The sequence below is a fragment of the Piliocolobus tephrosceles genome, chromosome 2, assembly GCF_002776525.5.
Source record: "Piliocolobus tephrosceles isolate RC106 chromosome 2, ASM277652v3, whole genome shotgun sequence".
In the NCBI taxonomy this organism is placed as follows: Eukaryota; Metazoa; Chordata; class Mammalia; order Primates; family Cercopithecidae; genus Piliocolobus; species Piliocolobus tephrosceles.
Window position 1 is genome coordinate 37,184,347 of NC_045435.1, and position 21,961 is coordinate 37,206,307.

Below are 21,961 nucleotides of genomic sequence, written 5' to 3' on the forward strand. Positions count from 1 at the left end.
TCCTGTTATTATTGTGTGGGAGTCTAAATCTTTTTGTAGGTTTCTAAGAACTTGTTTTATGAATCTCGTTGCTCTTGAAGTGAGGCATAGAAATTTAGGATAGTTAACTCTTCTTGTTGTATTGAACTTTTTACCATTATGTAATGTCCTTCTTTGTCTTTTTTCATCTTTGTTGGTTTAAAGTCTGTCTTGTCAGAAACTAGGATTGCAACCCCTGCTTTTTTCTGCTTTTTATTTGCTTGGTAGATTTTCCCTCACCCTTTTATTTTGAGCCTATGTGTGTCCCTGCATGTGAGATGGGTTGCTTGAATACAGCACACCAATTGGTCTTGACTCTTTACCAGCTTGCCATTCTGTGTCTTTTAATTGGGGCATTTAGCTCATTTACATTTAAGGTTTATATTGTTATGTGTGAATTTGATCCTGTCATCATGATGCTAACTGGTTATTTTGCAGACTCGTTGATGTAGTTGCTTTATAGCGTCATTGGTCTTTGTCCTTCAGTGTGGTTTTGTAGTGGCTGGTAACGGTTTTTTGTTTGTTTGTTTGAATGCTTGTTTGTTTTCATATTTAGTGCTTCCTTTAGGAGCTCTCGCAAGGTGGGCCTGGTGGTGACAAATTCTCTCAGCATTTGCTTGTCTGAAAAGGATTTTATTTCTCCTTCACTTATGAAGCTTCGTTTGGCCATATATGAAATTCTGGGTTGGGTATTCTTTCTTTAAGAATGTTAAATATTGGCCCTTAATCTTTTTTGGCTTGTAGGGTTTCTGCTGTTAGTCTGATGGGCTTCCTTTTGTAGGTTACCTGGCCTTTCTCTCTGGCTGCCCTTAACATTTTTTCTTTCATTTCGACCTTACAGAATCTGATATTATGTGCCTTGGGGTTGATCTTCTTATGGAGTATCTTACTGGGGTTCTCTGGATTTCCTGAATTTGAATGTGGGCCTCTCCTACTAGGTTAGGAAAGTTCTTGTGGATGATATCTTGAAGTATGTTTTCCAATTTGGCCCTGTTCTCCTTGTCTTTTTCAGGTATTTCAATCAGTCAGAAGTTTGGTCTTTTTACATAACCCCATAAGTCCTGGAGGTTTTGTTCATTCCTTTTCATTCTTTTTTTTTTCTAATCTTGTCTGCCTGTCTTGTTTCACCACGATGGTCTTCAAGCTCTGAAATTCTTTCCTCTGCTTGGTCTATTCAGCTATCAATAATTGTGGGTGCATTGTGAAGTTCTCATGTTGTGTTTTTCAGGTCCATCAGGTCATTTATATTCCTCTCTAAACTGGTTATTCTGGTTAACAGCTCCTGTGATGTTTTATCATGGTTGTTAACTTCTTTGCATTGGGTTAGAACATGCTCCTGTAGCTCAGTGAAGTTCAATATTACCCACCTTCTGAAGCCTACTTCTGTCAATTCATTCATCTCAGCCTCTGCCCAGTTCTGTGCCCTTGCCAAAGAGGTGTTGCAATAATTTGGAGGAGGAGAAGCACTCTGCTTTTTGAGTGTTCAGTGTTTTTTCATTGATTTTTTTCTCATCTTTATGAGTTTATCTAGCCTTGAACCTTGAGGCTGCTGACCTTTGGGTGGGGTTTTTGTGGGGACATTTTTGTTAATGTTGTTGCTCCTTTCTATTTGTTATTCTTTTAACGGTCAGGTCCCTCTTCTGGTTTGTTGGGGGTCCACTCCAGACCCTATTTGCCTGGGCCCCTCCCATACCTGAAGGTGTCACCAGTGGAGGCTGCAGAACAGCAAAGATGGCTGCCTGCTCCTTTCTCTGGGAGCTCCATCCCAGAGGGGCACCAACCTTATACCTCATTCCTATACTTAGGAATGGTCCTAAATAAGGTGTCTGGCGACCCTTATTGGGGGGTTCTCACCCAGTCAGGAGGCATGGGATCAATAATTCACTTAACAAAGCACTCCAGCTGGCCTTTGGCAGAGGGGGTGTACTGTGGTGGGGGGAATCCCACTCATCGGCACTTCCCAGGTTCTGCTGAGCCACTGGGGTCAAGACTAAGTCCACTGACCCATGGAGACCATGGCTGCCCCTCCTGCAAGGGGCTCCATCCCAGGGACACCAGAATTCTGTCTGTTCATCCTTAGCTGAAGTTTCTGAAATTCCTGCAGAGAGGCCCCATCCAGTGAGGAGGGATGGGTCAGGGTCCAGCCTAAAGGGGTAGTATGGCCATGATCCACCACAGCCGCTGTGCTGCACTGTGGGGAATTCCTCCTGCGTCCAAACCGCTCATTCTTCCACCAGCAGGGAAAAAGTGGCAGACTGGAGCTGCAATTATGGCTGCCACCACTTCCTCCAGGACTTGGTCATCTTAGGCAGCAGGCAGCTGCAGTGATGGCAGCTGCCCCTCCCCTCAGGAAGTTGGTAATCTTAGTCTCTAGCTGAGTGACCTCCGAGAATCTGCACAGCTCTGTGCTTGGGACCCAAGGCCCTGGTCACATAGGCTCACAAAGGGGATCTCCTGTTTTGCGGGTTGCACAGATTCATGGAAAAAGCATGGTTTTCTGGGTAGGGGAGCACACTCACCACTTTGCTTGGCTGGGAGTGGGAGCTCCCCTTGTTACTTGCAGCTCCCAGGTGGGCCTTTGTTCCACTCTGCTTTTCCTGGCTCTCTATGGGTTGTGCCAAATGCCTATTCAGTCCAAATGAGAGAACTTGGGTACCTCAGTTGCCGGTGCAGGATTCACGTGCAGTTTTCGTTCTTCTCTCGCTGTTTTCATTCTTCTGGGTGTGAGCCTCTGGCCGCAGCTATTTCCAGTCAATTGTCTTGGTCCCTCCACCCAAAAATACTTTTTTATAAAGAGTTATTCATTGAAGATTGAGTAAATGCATGAATGGATGGAAGGCTAAGGATATCTTCGATTATTTAGTGATAATTAATATGGATATAGGAACAACATTATTTTTCCAAGGCTTACATATAATAGAAAAAAATCCTTCATCTATCATGTAGTGGTGATAGAAATAAGTTACAAATGACAGTGTAATTATTAAATACAATAAACTAAGTTGTATAAAGGTGTTGGCTAATCATATAAAAGAGTTAGCAATTACACAGCACAAGCATTATTATATCTTTTCCTTCATCTGTGGCAATCATTCTAAGTAATCCTATTGCTCTTTTTAGGGGGGGTTCAGTTAAAACCTGAGAATGTTTATCTAGTTGTTGTAACTACTACCCATCAGTTGGACATTTAATATAAGGTGAAACCTGCCTGATATAAAGCCTCTAGTTTATATTTAATAAGGATGAGGAAAAAAGTAGTTACTAGTTCAAGGAATAGTTTTAGTTCTGTCTCATTACTGAAACCTGCAGTTCTTACACTTTTCTTCTTAACCCTGGAAGTGACTATGTAATATTGAGGTTTGCTTTTTTTCTACTTGAACCCCTTTATTTGTGTCTTCTTTAATGCGATTAGTGTTTTTTCCACTGTCCCTGTAATTCAGAAAGGATTATCTTAATCCTCTTTAAAGTGAGTTTCCTCTTTCTACCTAAGATTGAACTGAAAATTGATTCTTCATTGCCTTGAAACATGACCATCAAGTTATTTACTATGCAACATTATTAAATATCCCTTGGCAACAGCAATTCTAGATTTTAGGTTTTGATCAAAATTTTCCGACATCATATAGGCTACACATTAATTATACTGTCAATTAATTATATTGTCGATAGTAATTGCTTGTGTAATAGCAGGGCTTTTAATTTTTTGAATGTAGTGTTCAGGGTACTTTGAATAATAGATGAAGTTTGGTTCAAAGAAACAGGCTGTTGAAAACTTCACCGAACCAGACCGAGAATATAAATTGGACACATTGGATGTTCACTTTTATTCTTTTTTTTTTTTTTTTTTTTTTTTGTGACATGGAGTCTCACTCTGTCGCCAGGCTGGAGTGCAGTGGTACAATTTCAACTCACTGCAACCTCTGTCTGCCGAGTTCAAGTAATTCTCCTGCCTCAGCCTCCTGAGTAGCTGGGACTACAGGTGCACACCACCACGCCTGGCTAATTTTTTGTATTTTTAGTAGAGACGGGCTTTCACCATGTTGGATAGGATGGTCTCGATCTCTTGACCTCATGATCCACCTGCCTTGGCCTCCCAAAGTGCTTGGATTACAGGCATGAGCCACTGCATCTGGCCTTTTTATTCTTATATGAAGAAGTACTGACAATATCATATTGGAAATATGTCATTCACTTTTTTTAAAAAAAAATTATTGGTCTGTCTGACGAGATAACTATGAACTTATCCTCCTTTTTTGTAGAGTAACTAAAAAGCATGATTAGGCCAAACTAGAAGGAGTGATAATGTTGTGAATAGAGGACTCTGGTAAATTCCCATATTTCCTGTGTAGGAGTCATGGTTGCTCTGGCTATGTAACAGGTCCTAGAGCTAGTCAGAAAGCCGACTGTGAAGATGAGAACAGAACAGTAAAACTAAGGGAAGAGTACAGTGAATCTCTGACTTTATAAGTTTTCTTTTTACTGCTTAGATGTCAAACATCTGAATAAAAACTGAATAATTTATCATCTCATGTAGACATAGCTGCCACTTCTCTGTGAACTCTAAAATTTATGTATTTGAAGCAAATATGATCTTTATGTATTTGAAGCAAATATTAAATTTATGAAATATGATAATATGAAATTCATGTATTTGAAGCAAATATGTTCTTAAAAATAGAAAACCATGTAGTTTAGTGGAAAGATGTTAATTTTGTAACCAAACAGGAAAGGATATCAATCCCGGTTTTGCCGCTTATTAGCTGTAAGTCTTAGGCAAATGAACAAAATTCAGCCACAGTTTCATTTTTGTGTAACAGAAATACGTATCTGTCTTGCTGTTTTCAGAATTAGAAACAATGTATATTAATGCCCATATAGGCACTTATTAATAGTGCTTATTATCATTATTGTTTTTAATGCTATAATATTGTTATTTATCCTGTACTCTCAATGAATAACTACATTGAGTATATAGTACATTTTATTATTTATATTGCTATCACTACATGATACATGTAAGGAAAATATAATGCTGACCAAATAAAAAATTTAGATATTTTAATTACGATTTTCTTTCTTTCAGAATTACTTACTGTCATCTACCTTTCCAGAGTAAATGGCTTTATGTTGGAACAGAAAGAGGAAATACACATATTGTAAATATTGAATCTTTCATTCTTTCTGGATATGTTATCATGTGGAACAAGGCAATTGAACTGTAAGTTTGAACTTGGATATCACTTTATTGGCTTAAGTACTTCATATAGTTATGTAACATATAGGTCAAATTACAGTTAATTGATATACATCTATTACTAATTTATAATGAATTTGAGTGAAAAGTTCAGTAAAATAACTTAAAGCCGTAAAAGATTTTAAAAATACATATTACAATATTTTAGGCTTTCCAAATACCATAAATAATTAAGGTTTATGTCTAAAAATTTGATGACAAAATAGTAAGGCTTACTCTGCAAGTTATACATGGAAATCTCACTTCACTATAATCAAGCTTAATATAGCCACTTTCAGTGAGAATGAATTGTGTTATGTAAAAATAATCATGATCACTGCATATGATTTTAATTCTTATAGCTTATTCTTTACTTGCCTCATTAAAATATTGTTCTGGGCTCAAGTATCTTTTAGGTTATGTTATATATAGTTTTTTTGGGTATATGATTGATAGCAATTACCACTTTGGCTTTGGCACTGATATTTAAGTTTCTGTACATGTAAAATGTGAAATTCTCCAAATATCAAACTGTGGAATTTCAAGCCATCTGTATTAGACCACTTTGCATTGCTATAAAGGAATCCCTGAGACAGGATAATTTATATAGAAAAGAGGTTCAATTGGCTTATGGTTCTACAGGCTTTACAGGAAGCATGGTGCTGGCATCTGCTTAGCTTCCAGCATGACCTCAGGAAGCTTACAATCATGGCAGAAGTTAGGAGCAGGCATGTCACATAGTGAAAGCAGGAGCAACAGGAGGAGTTGGGGAGAGGTGCTACACACTTTTAAATAACAAGATCTCACAAGAATTCATTCACTACTGCAAGAACTCACTTACTATGGCAAGAACTCACTATTACAAGAAGAGCCCTAAGGGAATGGTGGTAAACCATTCAAGAGAAATCCACTTCCCATGATCAAAGTACCTTCCACTAGGCCCCACCTTCAGCATTAGGGATTACAATTCAACATGAGCTTTGGGCAGGGACAAATATCCAAACTACATCACCATCTATTTGTAATATATACATAAACAATTCTTCTACTAAAATTATTAATCAGAAAAACAACTTTTATTTAATACATGTTTATGCTGTGTACATATTAAGTCCTTGATAAGATGTTTGACTTGAAGCTGGCTCATTTTCTGCCTCATATATGGTCTTTAAGTTACAAAATTATTCTGCAAAATTCTGATTAAAACACCCTATTTTTGTGAAACTTGATTCTGGAAATAAATCTTTTACCTAGTCTTAATGTTTCAATATACATGTATATTGCTTCATAAGGAAGGTTGTTACTAGTTATACTCTTGTCATGATACCCCTTTTGTATTATGTCTGAATGGATCTTTTATTAATGATAATTCTTTTTCCCTCATTAGATTAGGAACTGCTCCATTTTTTTAAATTGTTCTTTTTTTGTTCTTAATACTTGGCTTATTTCTGTGCTTTCCAAAGTAGATACTAAATGATTGATGACATTATTGAAGCATTAGTATGATAAATTGTTACCTACACACTACTATTGACTTACAACTTTCACTTAGGTTTTCAAGATAATTAGTTTGAGCTATTTTTTATATACTTTAAAAAAGTATAAAAAAAAAGTGCATAACTTGCAGGTTTGTTACATATGTATACTTGCGCCATGTTGGTGTGCTGCACCCATCAACTCGTCAGCACCCATCAACTCATCATTTACATCAGGTATAACTCCCAATGCAATCCCTCCCCCCTCCCCCCTTCCCATGATAGGCCCCAGTGTGTGATGTTCCCCTTCCTGAGTCCAAGTGATCTCATTATTCAGTTCCCACCTATGAGTGAGAACATGCGGTGTTTGGTTTTCTGTTCTTGTGATAGTTTGCTGAGAATGATGGTTTCCAGCTGCATCCATGTCCCTACAAAGGACACAAACTCATCCTTTTTTATGGCTGCATAGTATTCCATGGTGTATATGTGCCACATTTTCTTAATCCAGTCTGTCACTGATGGACGTTTGGGTTGATTCCAAGTCTTTGCTATTGTGAATAGTGCCACAATAAAATTATGTGTGCATGTGTCTTTATAGCAGCATGATTTGTAATCCTTTGGGTATATACCCAGTAATGGGATGGCTGGGTCATATGGTACTTCTAGTTCTAGATCCTTGAGGAATCGCCATACTGTTTTCCATAATGGTTGAACTAGTTTACAATCCCACCAACATTGTAAAAGTGTTCCTATTTCTCCACATCCTCTCCAGCACCTGTTGTTTCCTGTCTTTTTAATGATTGCCATTCTAACTGGTGTGAGATGGTATCTCATTGTAGTTTTGATCTGCATTTCTCTGATGGCCAGTGATGATGAGCATTTTTTCATGTGTCTGTTGGCTGTATGAATGTCTTCTTTTGAGAAATGTCTGTTCATATCCTTTGCCCACTTTTTGATGGGTTGTTTGTTTTTTTCTTGTAAATTTGTTTGAGTTCTTTGTAGGTTCTGGATATTAGCCCTTGGTCAGATGAGTAGATTGCAAAAATTTTCTCCCATTCTGTAGGTTGCCTGTTCACTCTGATGGTAGTTTCTTTTGCTGTGCAGAAGCTCTTTAGTTTAATTAGATCCCATTTGTCAATTTTGGCTTTTGTTGCCATTGCTTTTGGTGTTTTAGACATGAAGTCCTTGCCCATGCCTATGTCCTGAATGGTATTACCTAGGTTTTCTTCTAGGGTTTTTATGGTATTAGGTCTAACATTTAAGTCTCTAATCCATCTTGAATTAATTTTCATATAAGGAGTAAGGAAAGGATCCAGTTTCAGCTTTCCACTTATGGCTAGCCAATTTTCCCAGCACCATTTATTAAATAGGGAATCCTTTCCCCATTTCTTGTTTTTCTCAAGTTTATCAAAGATGAGATAGCTGTAGATGTGTGGTATTATTTCTGAGGACTCTGTTCTGTTCCATTGGTCTATATCTCTGTTTTGGTACCAGTACCATGCTGTTTTGGTTACTGTAGCCTTGTAGTATAGTTTGAAGTCAGGTGGCGTGATGCCTCCAGCTTTGTTCTTTTGACTTAGGATTGTCTTGGCAATGCGGGCTCTTTTTTGGTTCTATATGAACTTTAAAGCAGTTTTTTCCAATTCTGTGAAGAAAGTCATTGGTAGCTTGATGGGGATGGCATTGAATCTCTAAATTATCTTGGGCAGTGTGGCCATTTTCACAATATTGATTATTCGTATCCATGAGCATGGTATGTTCTTCCATTTGTTTGTGTCCTCTTTTATTTCACTGAGCAGTGGTTTGTAGTTCTCCTTAAAGAGGTCCTTTACATCCCTTGTAAGTTGGATTCCTAGGTATTTTATTCTCTTTGAAGCAATTGTGAATGGAAGTTCATTCATGATTTGGCTCTCTGTTTGTCTGTTACTGGTGTATAAGAATGCTTGTGATTTTTGCACATTGATTTTGTATCCTGAGACTTTGCTGAAGTTTCTTATCAGCTTAAGGAGATTTTGGGCTGAGACTGTTTGAGTTATTTTGCTCGTTTTATTGTTCTGTGTGAATATTTCTAAAAACGTTAATCCTATAAACAATTATGTTTCCCCCCAAAGTTACTTTATTAGGTATTTGGGAGGGTCCTTTTCCCCTGTAATCCTGTTCCTATAAAAGCAATAAAAGGGCTGAATTTAATAGCTTTTACATAATATGGTTTCAGGATATTGATAAAAACACACAGGCTTAGATGAACAAGAGAAGATTCAGTTACGGAACTTTTAAACAAATTCAATATTAGTGAAAATATATAGATGCATCATTTATGTTCAGGTTGAATGCTGCTAAAGTAATGGAGAATAATTTATTGTCCTAAGCAAATCAAACATTTCACCACTCTTGCAGTGCTGTTCTTATATTCCTTTACGTAACAAATCCTTTTCATGGTTCAGATTACTACCTGAACTAGTGACTTATACTTTATTTTTATGTATTTATATAGTCTATACAATTTCAAGACTAATTGAAGAGTTTTTAAAATGTATATTATAAGGGAGGCTAAAATCAGGAGAAATTAAAGAGCTGAAATAAGGCATTTTTATTTTTCATAATATACACATGATTCAGCATTAGAATAGCATCTACTATTTTATATATAAACGTGTATTATAGAATTATACATGCCTCTGAAAATGTTCTTGAAATATCTCTGAGCAATTATTAGTAAACCACATGCCATCACTTCCTGAATGTCTCTTGGTTTATTTAGACCAGATTTCCAACAATATGTTCCATAGAATTCTAATTCCACTGTGACAGATAACATTTTTAATGCCAATTTCCAATCTCTCAGAACTGTCTTTTCATTGCTGTCTACCTCTAGTGATACATTAGAAAATGTATGTAATTTCCTGTTAATATGTGTCAAGTGTATGGGACAGTAATAAAATGTGCATTTAATTAAGAAGACTCATTTAATACATATAATTTTAGTCCATGAATTTTAATAATATATTTTCTAAGTAGGACAAATGCAAGAATTATCTTTAAAAAATGAGATTGTTTCTATTTTAAGTCCTTATTGAAATATTTTTCATTTAATGTTTATTTTTCAGCTTGTTTCAATTTTAATGAATTATTCTAATTGTAATTAGAGGCAATTCCCAAGAGTATGAATAGTTGTGTTTCCAAAATGTATATATTGGTTATTTGGAACCTGGAACAAATTTTTCATTTAAACAGTGGTATTTGAAGAATACCTTATAAAATAGCAGTATAGAACTAAACTACCATTAAAAAATATTTATATGGGAAAATATATTCCAGGTGATAGCATAGAAACAGCTATTTCTGTAGGGCAACCCTAACATTTTTTAAAAATGTAAGCTTTTTTCTACATATGATTAAGATTTGAGCGTGAAATTTATAGTCAAATCATGAAAGTAAAAGACTCATGTTTAACATCGTTCAAGCATCATTCAAGCATGTTTATTGAGCTCTATTATATGATAGATACTAGAAACAACTATGAACAGAGAAGACATAATTTCTATCCTGCTGGGACTTCCAGTTTAATGAAGGCAAAGTTAAATAAAAAGGCAATTACAATATATTGGTAATATAATATGGCAATTTCGTAAGAAGGACATCTATTATAATATAGACATGGGATCTCAAAGTGGTATCTGTGAAGAATGCTACATCTACACTGAGATCCAAGGGGTGAGTTTCAGTAAGATGAGTAAAATACCAGGGGCAAGGACATTCCAGGCGGAGGGAACAGAATATTTAAAGGATGGAATATAAGATAATTTTCTGTTCTATGCCCAGAAATTTTAAGTACTGAAGTTTTTAGTTTGTTGGAATGGCTGGGGGATAAGATAGTAAGAGATAAAGCTGGAAGGTAATCAGGTTTTATAACATGAAAGGTCTTGTAAGCCAATTTGAGAAGTTCAGACTTTAAGACTAATAGGGAGCTAGATTTTGAGAGTTGTAAGCAGATCTCAATCAAATCTATATTTTAGGAGTACTACCCTGAATGCAGGTATGGAGAAATAATTGGAGAGAAAGGAAGACTGTGTTCTTGGTAAAAATTATGTTGGTGGTTGTAGGAGTGGAGATAAACCAACACATTAATGAAATATTTAAAAGAGGTAATAATGTATAACTCCCCAATGCAATCTCTCCCCCCCCGATATAAATGATGAATTGATGGATGCTGACGAGTTGATGGGTGCAGCACACCAACATGGCACAAGTATACATATGTAACAAACCTGTACGTTATGCACATGTACCCTAGAACTTAAAGTATAATAAAAAAATAATAATAATTAAAAAAAGAGGTAATAATAATAGGGAAAATTTAAGGATGACTTCCCAGTGTTTGCCTTGAGCAACGGTGGATAATGGTGCCATTTAGTGAAAGTGCAAGAGATTGAGTAGGTTGAGAGTAAAATAATAAGTTCAATTTTAGGTCCATTGACCTAAAATTATATGTGTTTATAAGACTTTTAAGTGGAGTTGGTATAAAAGAATGGCAAGAGGCAGGATATATGGATCTGAAGGTAATGAGAGATAGAATTTACAGGGTTGTTAAAACCAGATGAAAAGATGAAATTGTGCATGAAGAGTATGTAGAGAAAAGTTAGCAAACTAATAGCCATTGAACTAATTATGACTCATAGATATGTTTTGTTTTGGCCATCAGAGTATTTTAATATGCTCTGAATTATAATTTTCTAATATTTAAAAATTGGTAGAATGAAGATAAAAATTTGGACTTTTTGGTGAAACAATCCTAGTCTAGCATTCCTGTATGGCAATAATCAACTGCAAATGAATAGTAACTTTCCTTATGTAGGTGGGTAATGTGCTATCCAGGTTGGTACAGTTCTTATTCAGTCTATTTAACTCATTTGCAATACCTGCCTCATTCCTGTAGGATTTTGAATTTGTGGCCATATATTATATGGGAATGCATGGCAGTGTAGGAGAGGATACCATAGAATATCAATATTTAAGATATGGGAAGATAATGAAAAGTCCATAATGGAAACTAATATCAAGAAGGCTACTTTAGTGAATGGGAGAAAGATAACTAAATAGGGATACCTGGAAGAATTACTGCACATTTTTTTAGGTGGCTAGTACATGACAATAATTCATTGATAATTCTATCTAAAGTAATTTTTTTGTAATTTTCAGAATCCAGCATCCACAGATGCTTTTTTATTTTTAGGTCAGTTTCTCATGACCATAAGTTTTGCCAGGAGTGCTTTGTGGGTTTTGGAAGTTTAATGTTAGGGAACAAGCCAGAAGAAATATCCCAAAATGTTAATAGGCATTACCTCTACGCAGTGAAATAATGTGAATGTTTTTTCCTCTTCATTTTTGATGTCTTCTACGTTTGTTTAAGATAATAAATAATGTTTCTTCTAGAGTCTGAAAAAGTAACTACAAATAACAGAAGTTTAATGTTAGATTATTTTCAGAACTAGAATATTTTATAGTTTCAGGATCTAAACACAAGAGTGTTGCATGTGATCCAAGTAGTGTTTCCCAAAACAAATTTCTGTGATTTCATTAATATGATCAATGAAAAAGAATTCAGTGGACTAATAATTTTGTAAAGTACTGAAGATTTACAATGTTCATTTGCATGGTACAGGCTCTAAGAAATTCTGTAGGGGAAAAAATATTTAATTTTGTTTAATTCAGGGTTTCCCAAACTTTTAAAATATGGAACGCCACCTTATCATAGAGTACACTTTGGTAAGTGTTAGTGCAGTCAAACCAAGAGACAGAGAGGTTATGGTTTGTTGGCAATTACGAGTTCGTGGAGGATAGTTTAAAGACATTAACCCTTATCAGAGGAATTTATATCTTTATAGAACACTGCATTTATGTATAAATGATATGTTACTTATAAATATGGAAAGAATTAAAGAAAGCTCTGTAAACTTTTTATGAAGCCCTGTTTAATTTCTTTTCTTCCTGCATATATTCTAAAATGCAAATAGTAACTCTGATTTCCAATTATCACATCAATCATAATACATACTATTTATTGAATGCATACTATGTTTTGCCATAGTATTAGATGTTATATGTATCTTCTAATCTGCACAATTATTCAGTAAGGTCACTGCCAGTATTTCCACTTTTAGATGAAAATATTTAGGATGAATCCACTGACAAAATTCATCAATATCCGATGAATCTGTGTTTATTCCCCTTTGTCACTCTGAGGAGTCAGTATCAGGAGGTCCTAGAATTAATTTTTCACTTTTCTCTGATTCCAAATAGTTTCTAAGATTTAAATCTTCATTGTTTTGTATAGAATCTTTGATCATTTTCATGTGTGCTTAAGAAAGAAACTGAAACTATGTTAATACAATCATAATAAGAGTAATTTGGCACTGTTAGATCATGGAGAAAAGCTGTGGACAGTGGAGCAATAATAAAACCCTTGTTATATCAGGTCATATCATATTTAATCATGACAATCATTTTCACAGTGATGTAAGTTGAACTAGGAATTATAAAAGAAACATGCCAGATATGAGAGTAGAATAAATTTAAAGTCAGATTGATAGAACGCCCAGGTCTTTTAACAATATTCTGTTAGACTCATAATTATCTGTAATTTATTATACTAAATAACCTGATAAGTGTGGTATAACCAATGAACTAGGTTTCACTCCAATTTGTCGTTTTTCTGTAAGAGGGTTATCACTAGAGTAGATTTATTTTTAAATCAAAGGTGCCATTGTACTTCAGGGGAAAATAATCAGAGGAGATTTCATGTAAAAGGAAATCTTAAATCAGGTATGTACTTTGCAATTTAATTGAGACAGGTTTACACTTATCTTTGTAGCTGTATATTCTTTTATCTATGTAAAGAAAAATTCAATTAAAAAAATTCAGAGGCGCTTATCTGACAACAAACATTTCAAATAATAAAGAACCCCATTGTTATATGGCTCTTTGTGTTTTAACCCGATTTTTAAAAAAACATAAATAAGTAGTTTGCAGTTAGTAAATAGAAATGCAGTTAGTATTGGTGAAGTAAATCAAAAACTTAAGTGAATCTGAGCTTAACCCTAGAATGCTGGGATTTTATTCCAGTGTAATCTTAATTTCTTTGTTTCAGTCTCTAGTGGTAAGGTATTTTAATGTTTGGTTTTTAATTACTATTTTGAATTGATTTGACAGATCCACCAAGACTCATCCAGGTCCAGTTGTACATTTAAGTGATAGCCCAAGAGACGAAGGGAAAGTGAGTATTATGATATCTTTATTATTACTTTTATTTTCCTCATTCTTGAAAAAAGGTGTTTCTTACTATTATTTTGTATCTAATATCTAGACCAGTTGATAGCATTTTATATTATTTAAAATGAAAATGTGTTCACTCAACAAATGAGTAAATGAATGAATGAATGAATGATTCATGCTACTGATGGTCCGAAATTAAGTCTTTAGCTTTACTGAGAGATAAAATCGGTATTTAATTCTGGCATTTTGAGGACGATAACATGTAGAACAACTTTAATTTTCAAATACTCTATGCTTGAATTTAATAATGTGAATAAAATTTGCCTTTGTTACTCAGTTTGGTAATGAAAAATGACCAATATTAAATAACATAAATTAGCCAATCTTGATTTCATTAACATGTACTAATATATAAAATGTTATCAGATTACAGAAGTAATTCTTATTCATTTTGATTATTTCATAATTTGCCTTTGATGGTGATGAAACAGTAGAAAACATGAAAATTAGATATTTTAATATTAATTAATTAATATTAATAAATTAGTATATAGGTTTGGTTCTTTATTTTTAAAGGATAGAAGCTGAATTAGCCTATCAAAAATCAAACCTGAAAGGCAAGTCCACCCACCCATGGAATAACACTGGATCCCTTCAAATTGATCCACAAGTAGAATGTAATTCCAATCAGGTGTCATCAGAGTTTATTTTTTAAGAATTCCAAAGGTGATTTTAAAATTTATTAAGAAAAGAAAATGTATACAAATAGCCAAGACATTTTTGAAAAAAAAATACAGTGTTATATTGGTACAGGGGTACACAAGAAGACCAATGTATCTAAATAGATACATCCCCAAATGGTTCAGATATTTGGGAAAATGTTATATATTTTAAAGAAGATATCTGAGGACATAATTAACTATTGAATAAATTGTGTTGGACAATTGGTTCTTCACTTTGAAAAGAATAGTAAGACCTCTGCCTCATATATACATAAAGAACTAATATTTAATAAGCATTAAAATCACAACTCAGAAAGTATTCAAAGACGCTTGTAGGATAGGGTTGTTAGTTACTGTGGAGTAGGGGCACTCTTGAGCAAAATCTAAAAACTTTAGGGCATATACTATAACAAGACTATCATAATAAGAGGCAACAAAGTGGGAGGTAATATTTCCTACATGTCACAAATAATGAACATGTAAAATATATAAAGAACTTGTATGAAATCCTCATCTTGTAGTAAGAAATCAGTATATAATATGTAATGACTAAATCAGAAAATAGCAATATAAACATATTCAGACATGAAAATAAGTCTACTAAAAAACATGATTTTAAGAGTTGATGTTGTTGCCTCTTACTTCTAGAGAGAAGGATTTGGCAGTGAGAAGGAAAAAGCCTCACTAGTAATTAGGGAAATACAATATACAATTTGTCAACATCAGACTGACAAAATGTTAAACACTAAAAATATTAATTTAAAAATATCAGAGAATGGAAAAAGCACTGGGAAATAGCCATCTAAATATATGTATATATACCAGGATGACCAATTAAGCATTATCAACATTTAAAACATATATTCATGTTTAGAATTTATTATGACCTAGAAAATATCATTCTGATATCTATACTGTTTATGTGACTAATGGTGCAAACTATTAAAATAGTCTAAATGTCTCTTAATAGAATATTAAATAAATGAATGCTGATATATTCATACTGTGGAATGCTGTGTTGATATGGAAAGTTCTTTAAGACACGTTTTTTTAAAAGAAAAGTTGCAGACCAGTAAGGTATAAAACCACTTGAACATTGCCTTTATATTTGTACTTATATATTCAAATGCCCAAGAAAAAAAGCCTGAAAGAATATAGACAAATCTGGGAGGAGACTAGAGATTGGAATTGGGGAAAATGGTCAAAGATATTCTTATTTTCTTTGTGTTGTTCAAATTTTTATGAAAGAATATAATGTGGCAATTGTTTAATTACAAATTAAAAGGACTGCGAAATAAATGAATATGGGCATCAGAAAACCATAGGTTTGAGTTGTGGCTCTAGTATTTATTAGCATATAATCTTGAATACATCACTTTACTTCTTGTATATCAGTTTTTCCATCAATAATCTTTTGTCACAGAAGTCTTTTTTTATTTTAATATATTCAGTTTTATCATTCTTTTCATGTGATTCTTGCTTTTCGTTTCTTATTCAGTAAATATTTCCCTTCAGAGAGAAAATACAATTTTATTTTTTCTATTGGTTTTAAGATCTTGCATTTCACAGTTAGATTTTCATCTTCATGTAATTTATTTTGTGATGGTTTGATATAGTAGAGTTTTATTTGCACATGTAAATAATTCATTTATTGTATAGTCAATCTATTTTCCATTGATTTATATATCTCACTCATATATCAAGTTCCCATATTTGGGTGGGTCTTCTGGGCTTTCCCTTTTGCTGAATTATTTATCTACTATTGTACTAATGACATACTTTATTAACTATAATAACTTACAAAATGTCTTGATATCTGGTAAGCTGGTCTCTTTTCTTTTTCTATATTATCTTGGCTATTTCTGATTCATTATTCTAGTATATGAATTTTGGAATCAGCTTATCAACCTCAGTGTGAGTCTCAACTGGGATTTTGTTTGAAATTTGAATGTATAACTTGGAGAAAATTTACATGTTTAAGATATGGGTGTTCCGTTTATAAATATGTGTTTACTTTGGCTTTCATTTGTTTTGCTATATAAGTTTTTTTTGTAGAAGTCTTCTATATCTTCTGCTAGCTTAATTAGATAATAAGTACCTTATAGAGTTTACTGCTCTTGTGACTTGTGACTTAATCTTCTTAAAATAAGTTTCATAATTGATTATCTTTAGATTATCAAATATTGTTGATTTTTTAATATTTTGTATTCAGCTGCATCATTGAATGTTTTGTTTTTAATAGCTGTCCTTAGATTCTCTGGAATATTCTATGTATAAAAACAGCAAATATAGACAAATTTTCTTCCTTTCCAATATTTATGGGTATACATATCTTTTTTTGTTTTGTTGACTAGGACCCCAGTGCAGTGTTGAGTAAAAATGGTTTTAGTGGGAACTGTCTTTTGTTTCCAGCTTCAAAAGAAATGCCTCCACGATTTCAGCATTAAGTAAAATGGTTGTTGCAGATCTTTGATTGCTTTTATGAAGTTAAAAACATTCCACCTATTTCCAATATTCTGAGTTTAAAATTATGAATGGTGTCAAATTTTATTGAATGCTTTCTACACGTACCAAGATTATTATTTCTTAATTTGTTAATTTGTTGAATTATGTTAATAGATTTTCTGACTTTAAACATATTTGTATTTCTGGGATAAATTCAACTTGGAAGGGGAAAGCTTCCCTTGAAAGCTGATTGGTGAAGTTCAAGAAGGAACAAACTGCTAAAGTTAAGATTCCTACAAAATCAAGATAATATGGTTGGGCGCTGTGGCTCACACCTGTAATCCCAGCACTTTGGGAGGCCAAGGTGGATGGATCACCTGAGGTCAGGAGTTCAAGACCAGCCTGACCAACATGGTGAAACCCTGTCTATACCAAAAACACACAAAAAATTAGCCGGGCATGGTGACATGCGCCTGTAGTCCCAGGTACTTGGGAAGCTGAGGCAGGAGATTGCTTGAACCCAGGAGGCAGAGGTTGTAGTGAGCCGAGATTGTGCCACTGCATTCCAGCCAGAGCAACAGAGCAAGACTCCATCTAAAAAAAAAAAAAAAAAGAAAAGAAAAACTCAAGATAATATCATAGAATCAGAAAATAGGCCATCTTTCCCCCAATATATCATTTATAAAGAAACTGTACATTGGTCTATCGAATACAAAAGGGTACTCTTGAGCTGAGAGATGCCTGTATTGATTTGATACAGTATTGAGTGAATCTGCTTGAATTCTCTCAGCTTCTCTTGTCTCCCAAACAAGGGCTGCTTGCTTCACTTCAGGTTTGGCAGAATTAATTGACTTCATGCAGTATTGCTTCCTGAAGTTGATGAGCTATTCCCAGGTCTCTGGCTACTTTCATTAATTCTGGATTCAGAAGGTGTGCTACAACATAAGGCATTCAATCTGGCTTCCCTAACACATGCTAAAGGGGTCAAATGATACAATTCTGAAGAGAGGGGATGTTAACCTCCATGGAGAAAATCTTGACCAATGTTAGACAAGAGACAAGTAATAAATTCTTCCTCTCTTCCTCCTTATTATTTGACTAATTTGAGTCATAGTTTTCTCACATAAACTTTTGGAGATTTCTTGCAAGACCATGCTAGTACACCTGTTAAATGACTGGTGATGTTGCTTCCACTTCTCCCCATGAAATAGTGATTAGTGTGATAATGAATCATCTTTCTTTTATTATTACAACCTTGAGATTGCACTCCTCCCTTAATACTAGGACTAAACCCTGCCTCAGGCTTTTTTGTACACAATCCTTGTTAAGATAACAGTTACTACAATTATTCTAGATAAGGGACTGGAAACTACAGCCATGAACCAAATCTGGCATGCTGCCTGTTTTCTCAAAATGTTTTATTGAACACAGCCATGCTCATTCATTAACATATGTCTGTGGCTGCTTTCTTGCTATAAGAGTAAAGCTGAGCAGTTGGGCCTGCAAAGCCTAAAATGTTCACTATCTGGCCTTTACATAAAAAGTTTGCTGACTCCTGTTCTAGTTTGTAAACCCTCAGTATTGCACTTTTGAAGTTAGGTTGTCTCCTGTCTAAAATCAGCAAACCTGTTGAAGGTGCCAGGTGAAGTGAATTAAACTCTTCCATGCAGTGACATCACAGTTACTTTAAAAATGTTCTTCTGTGAGTAGGGACTAATCTTTCTCTGCTAGAAAGATAAGACAAAGGGAAATCAAGGAGTCATGGTGTTTAATTGATATGGGGTAATGATAATTACATAATGATGATGAAGTAAAATAACTTTCTTGGAGGGCACTTGTATTAGTTTCCCGTTGTCAAAAGAAATTATCATAAATTCAATAGCTTAAAAACAAAACAATTTATTATCTTTCAGTTCTGTAGGCCAGAAGTTCAACACAGGTCTCACTGGACAAAAATAAAAGTATCAGCAGGGTTGCATTCCTTTTTAGTAATTCTAGAAGATAATCTGATTTCTTGCCTTTTTCAGAGGCTGCATACATTCCTTGGCTTGTAGCCCCTTTGTCTGTCTTCAAATCCAACAACATAGTATCTCTCTGACTCTTCTTCCACAGTTGTGTCTCTTTCTCACCACAACCAGGAAATGTTCTTTACTTTTATAAAGTCTTTTTTGTTGTTGTTGTTATGTAAGGAACATATTGACAGATTCCAAGGATGAGAGTGTGGGTGTCTTTGGAAGTCCTTTATTCCTGCATCATCTCAGAACACTTAATTACTGATTTACCAAATCCCAGAAGTCCTCTAAGGTAGATTTAAAGGAACTCTTACCTTATGTAGCTCTAGGGAAGACTGTGCTAAAAATAGGCCCAGGAGCTGCTTATAAGGAGACCAAACACATAACTTTGATAGGTACCATTTGTTAAAGTCAGAGCCCTGATAAGGAAAGAGTATGACCTTTGTATATTAGTTTCCTATGGCTGCAATAACATATTACCACAAAGTGGGTGACTTAAAATAAATAAGCTTATTTTTTCCTAGTTCCAACAAGCAGAAGTCTAAAACTAAGGTATCAGTCAGGCCATGCTCCCTCTGAAGACTCTAGGGGAGAACTCTTCCTTGCCTTTTCCAGCTTAGGTGGCTCCTGATGTTCCTTGACTTGTGGCAGTATAACACCAATCTCTGCCTTCATTTTCCATTTTCACATGGTCTTCTCTATGTCTTCTCCTCTTTTTATACCAACAGCAGTCATTGGATTTAGGGTGGGCCTAGGATGGGATTTAGGGCCTACCCTAAATCCAGAATGATTTCTTCTTGAAATCCTTAACTAATTATATCTGTGAAGATTTTATTTCCAAATAAAGTCACATTCTGAGGTTCTGGGTGCACTTGAATTTTTGAGGGCACTATTCAACCATTAACCTGGAATGGAGAAATTTGTGTAGATAAGCCTGAGAATATTGCAAACCCCAGCAACCCCCAATTGCCTCAAACCCTTCTAGTCAGCAGAAGTATCTCTTTCACCATTTCTGAAGCTTCAGAGAGCAGTTTCCCTTTTCTGGGTGACTGTGTAATGACTTCACCTAAAATAATTTCCTTGTATGATGATGTTTTTCCCCACAAGACCACCTCCAATATCATTACATCCAGGCAAACAACCAGAATCAGATCTCAGATCTCAGCACAGCCTAACACAGAAGCATAAATCTTCCTCCAGGAATAAATAAACTATACTTGAAAGAATTAGAATACCTACCAAAGGAATTGAGGATATGACTAATATGGTCATTCACCAATGAAATGTGTTTAGAGTGGTTTTTAAGGACTTTAACTTGGGGGCTGCATAGAGGAGAATTTATTTTTATGGGGGCACTTATGATTTTGGATTTAGTGCTTTGGCAGGGACACTTGGATATGGTCCTAGTAGTAATTTGCTGGGATGGCCCCTTGAAGCCTAGACTTAAAAAAAAGGCATATAGTAAATAGAGATGTCAGAGTATTTTGGTATAGTATTAAAGAAGGTATCGGGGGATGATAATGTTAAAATGAATGTATTATGTTTGTTCTGGCAACTCACCTTTTGACTGTGTTCCCTTGGAGGCTTCTGAGGAGACTGTCTTCACTTAACCTAATAAGAAATGCCCTAGAAAGGCAAATATTAACATATTTGAGAAGCTTGGTAGTAGTTGTCCTTTTTAAGGCCCTTGTTGACAGCAGGAGTTGATGGAAGAGAGCCAGGTTCCGTAATACTCATGGATTGTAGAGGCCAGGTTGCAAAATTTAACCATCTGGCAATATGGGCTTAATTACCATAATAAGCAGCAAGGCTGGAGTGGCAATGCAGGAGTCTATGGTAATGGCTAATATATCATGACGTTTCTAGGAGCAAAATAAGGTGGGAAGTTGACTGGGATGTTGTTTGCCTTGCGTGATCAGAAAAAAATTAAGAGCAGTTTAATTTTTGACAATCACCATCAAAATGGAAAATCACAGTATCTCATCAGGTTTTCAAATATAAGTCAGTTTGCAGATTCAGAATCTATTGATTAAAAAAGGAGCTAGTTGTCCCTGAAAAAGAATCCTGAAATGCTATAATAAGTACATATAGTAATTATAGAAGCATCTGTGATCATTTGTAGGAATAACTGTTTAGTTTTCAGGACTGTTAGATATAGGGTCAGAGCAGACATTAATACTGGGAAATTAACAAAAAAAGCAATTATGGTCCTCCAGTTGGAGGCAAGATATATGGAATTAAATAACTAGTTGATAGATGGAGTTCTAGCCCAAGTCTAATCTCACAGTAGATTTAGTGGGTATGCAGACATACCCAGTTATTTTATCCAAATGTATAATTTGGATAGATATTCTTAGTAGCTGGAATAATACCCATATTGGTTTGCTTACACTATAGAGGCACATAGTAGGAAAGGAAAATGGAATCTCCTGAAACTGTCTTCCTCTGCCAATATTGTAATAGAAGCAATACAGCATCTCTGAAGGAATTGCAGAGATTAGCACAATTAGACTTGAATGATGTAATGGTAGTGGTCACCAATACATTGTTGTTGAGTTCCATTGTGTAGGTTTTGCAAAAAAACAAAATCGATTGAGGTTGGTAATAGTACATCACTATAAAAATAACCAGGTGACAGTCCCAATCACAGCTGCTTAGCTGTTGATATTTTTATGGGTATAGATCAACACAACCTATGGTACCTAATATGCAGTTATATATTTAGTGAAATCTTTTTTTCACATGGATGTGGGATGGACCCCGTATTCATCAACAGAGGAAAAT

At 34.8% G+C, this 21,961-nt stretch overlaps 1 protein-coding gene across 5 annotated transcripts in view; it reads left to right on the top strand.

Moving 5' to 3' along the window:
• Positions 1-21,961, top strand: part of STXBP5L (syntaxin binding protein 5 like) — a 465,182-nt gene that overhangs the window by 169,782 nt on the left and 273,439 nt on the right. For all 5 annotated transcript variants that reach the window (XM_023214416.3, XM_023214419.3, XM_023214418.3 and 2 more), the window contains exons 6-7: positions 5,102-5,236; positions 13,936-13,999. In XM_023214416.3, the coding sequence (XP_023070184.1) occupies positions 5,102-5,236; positions 13,936-13,999 (199 nt within the window). The remainder of the gene's footprint in view (positions 1-5,101; positions 5,237-13,935; positions 14,000-21,961) is intronic.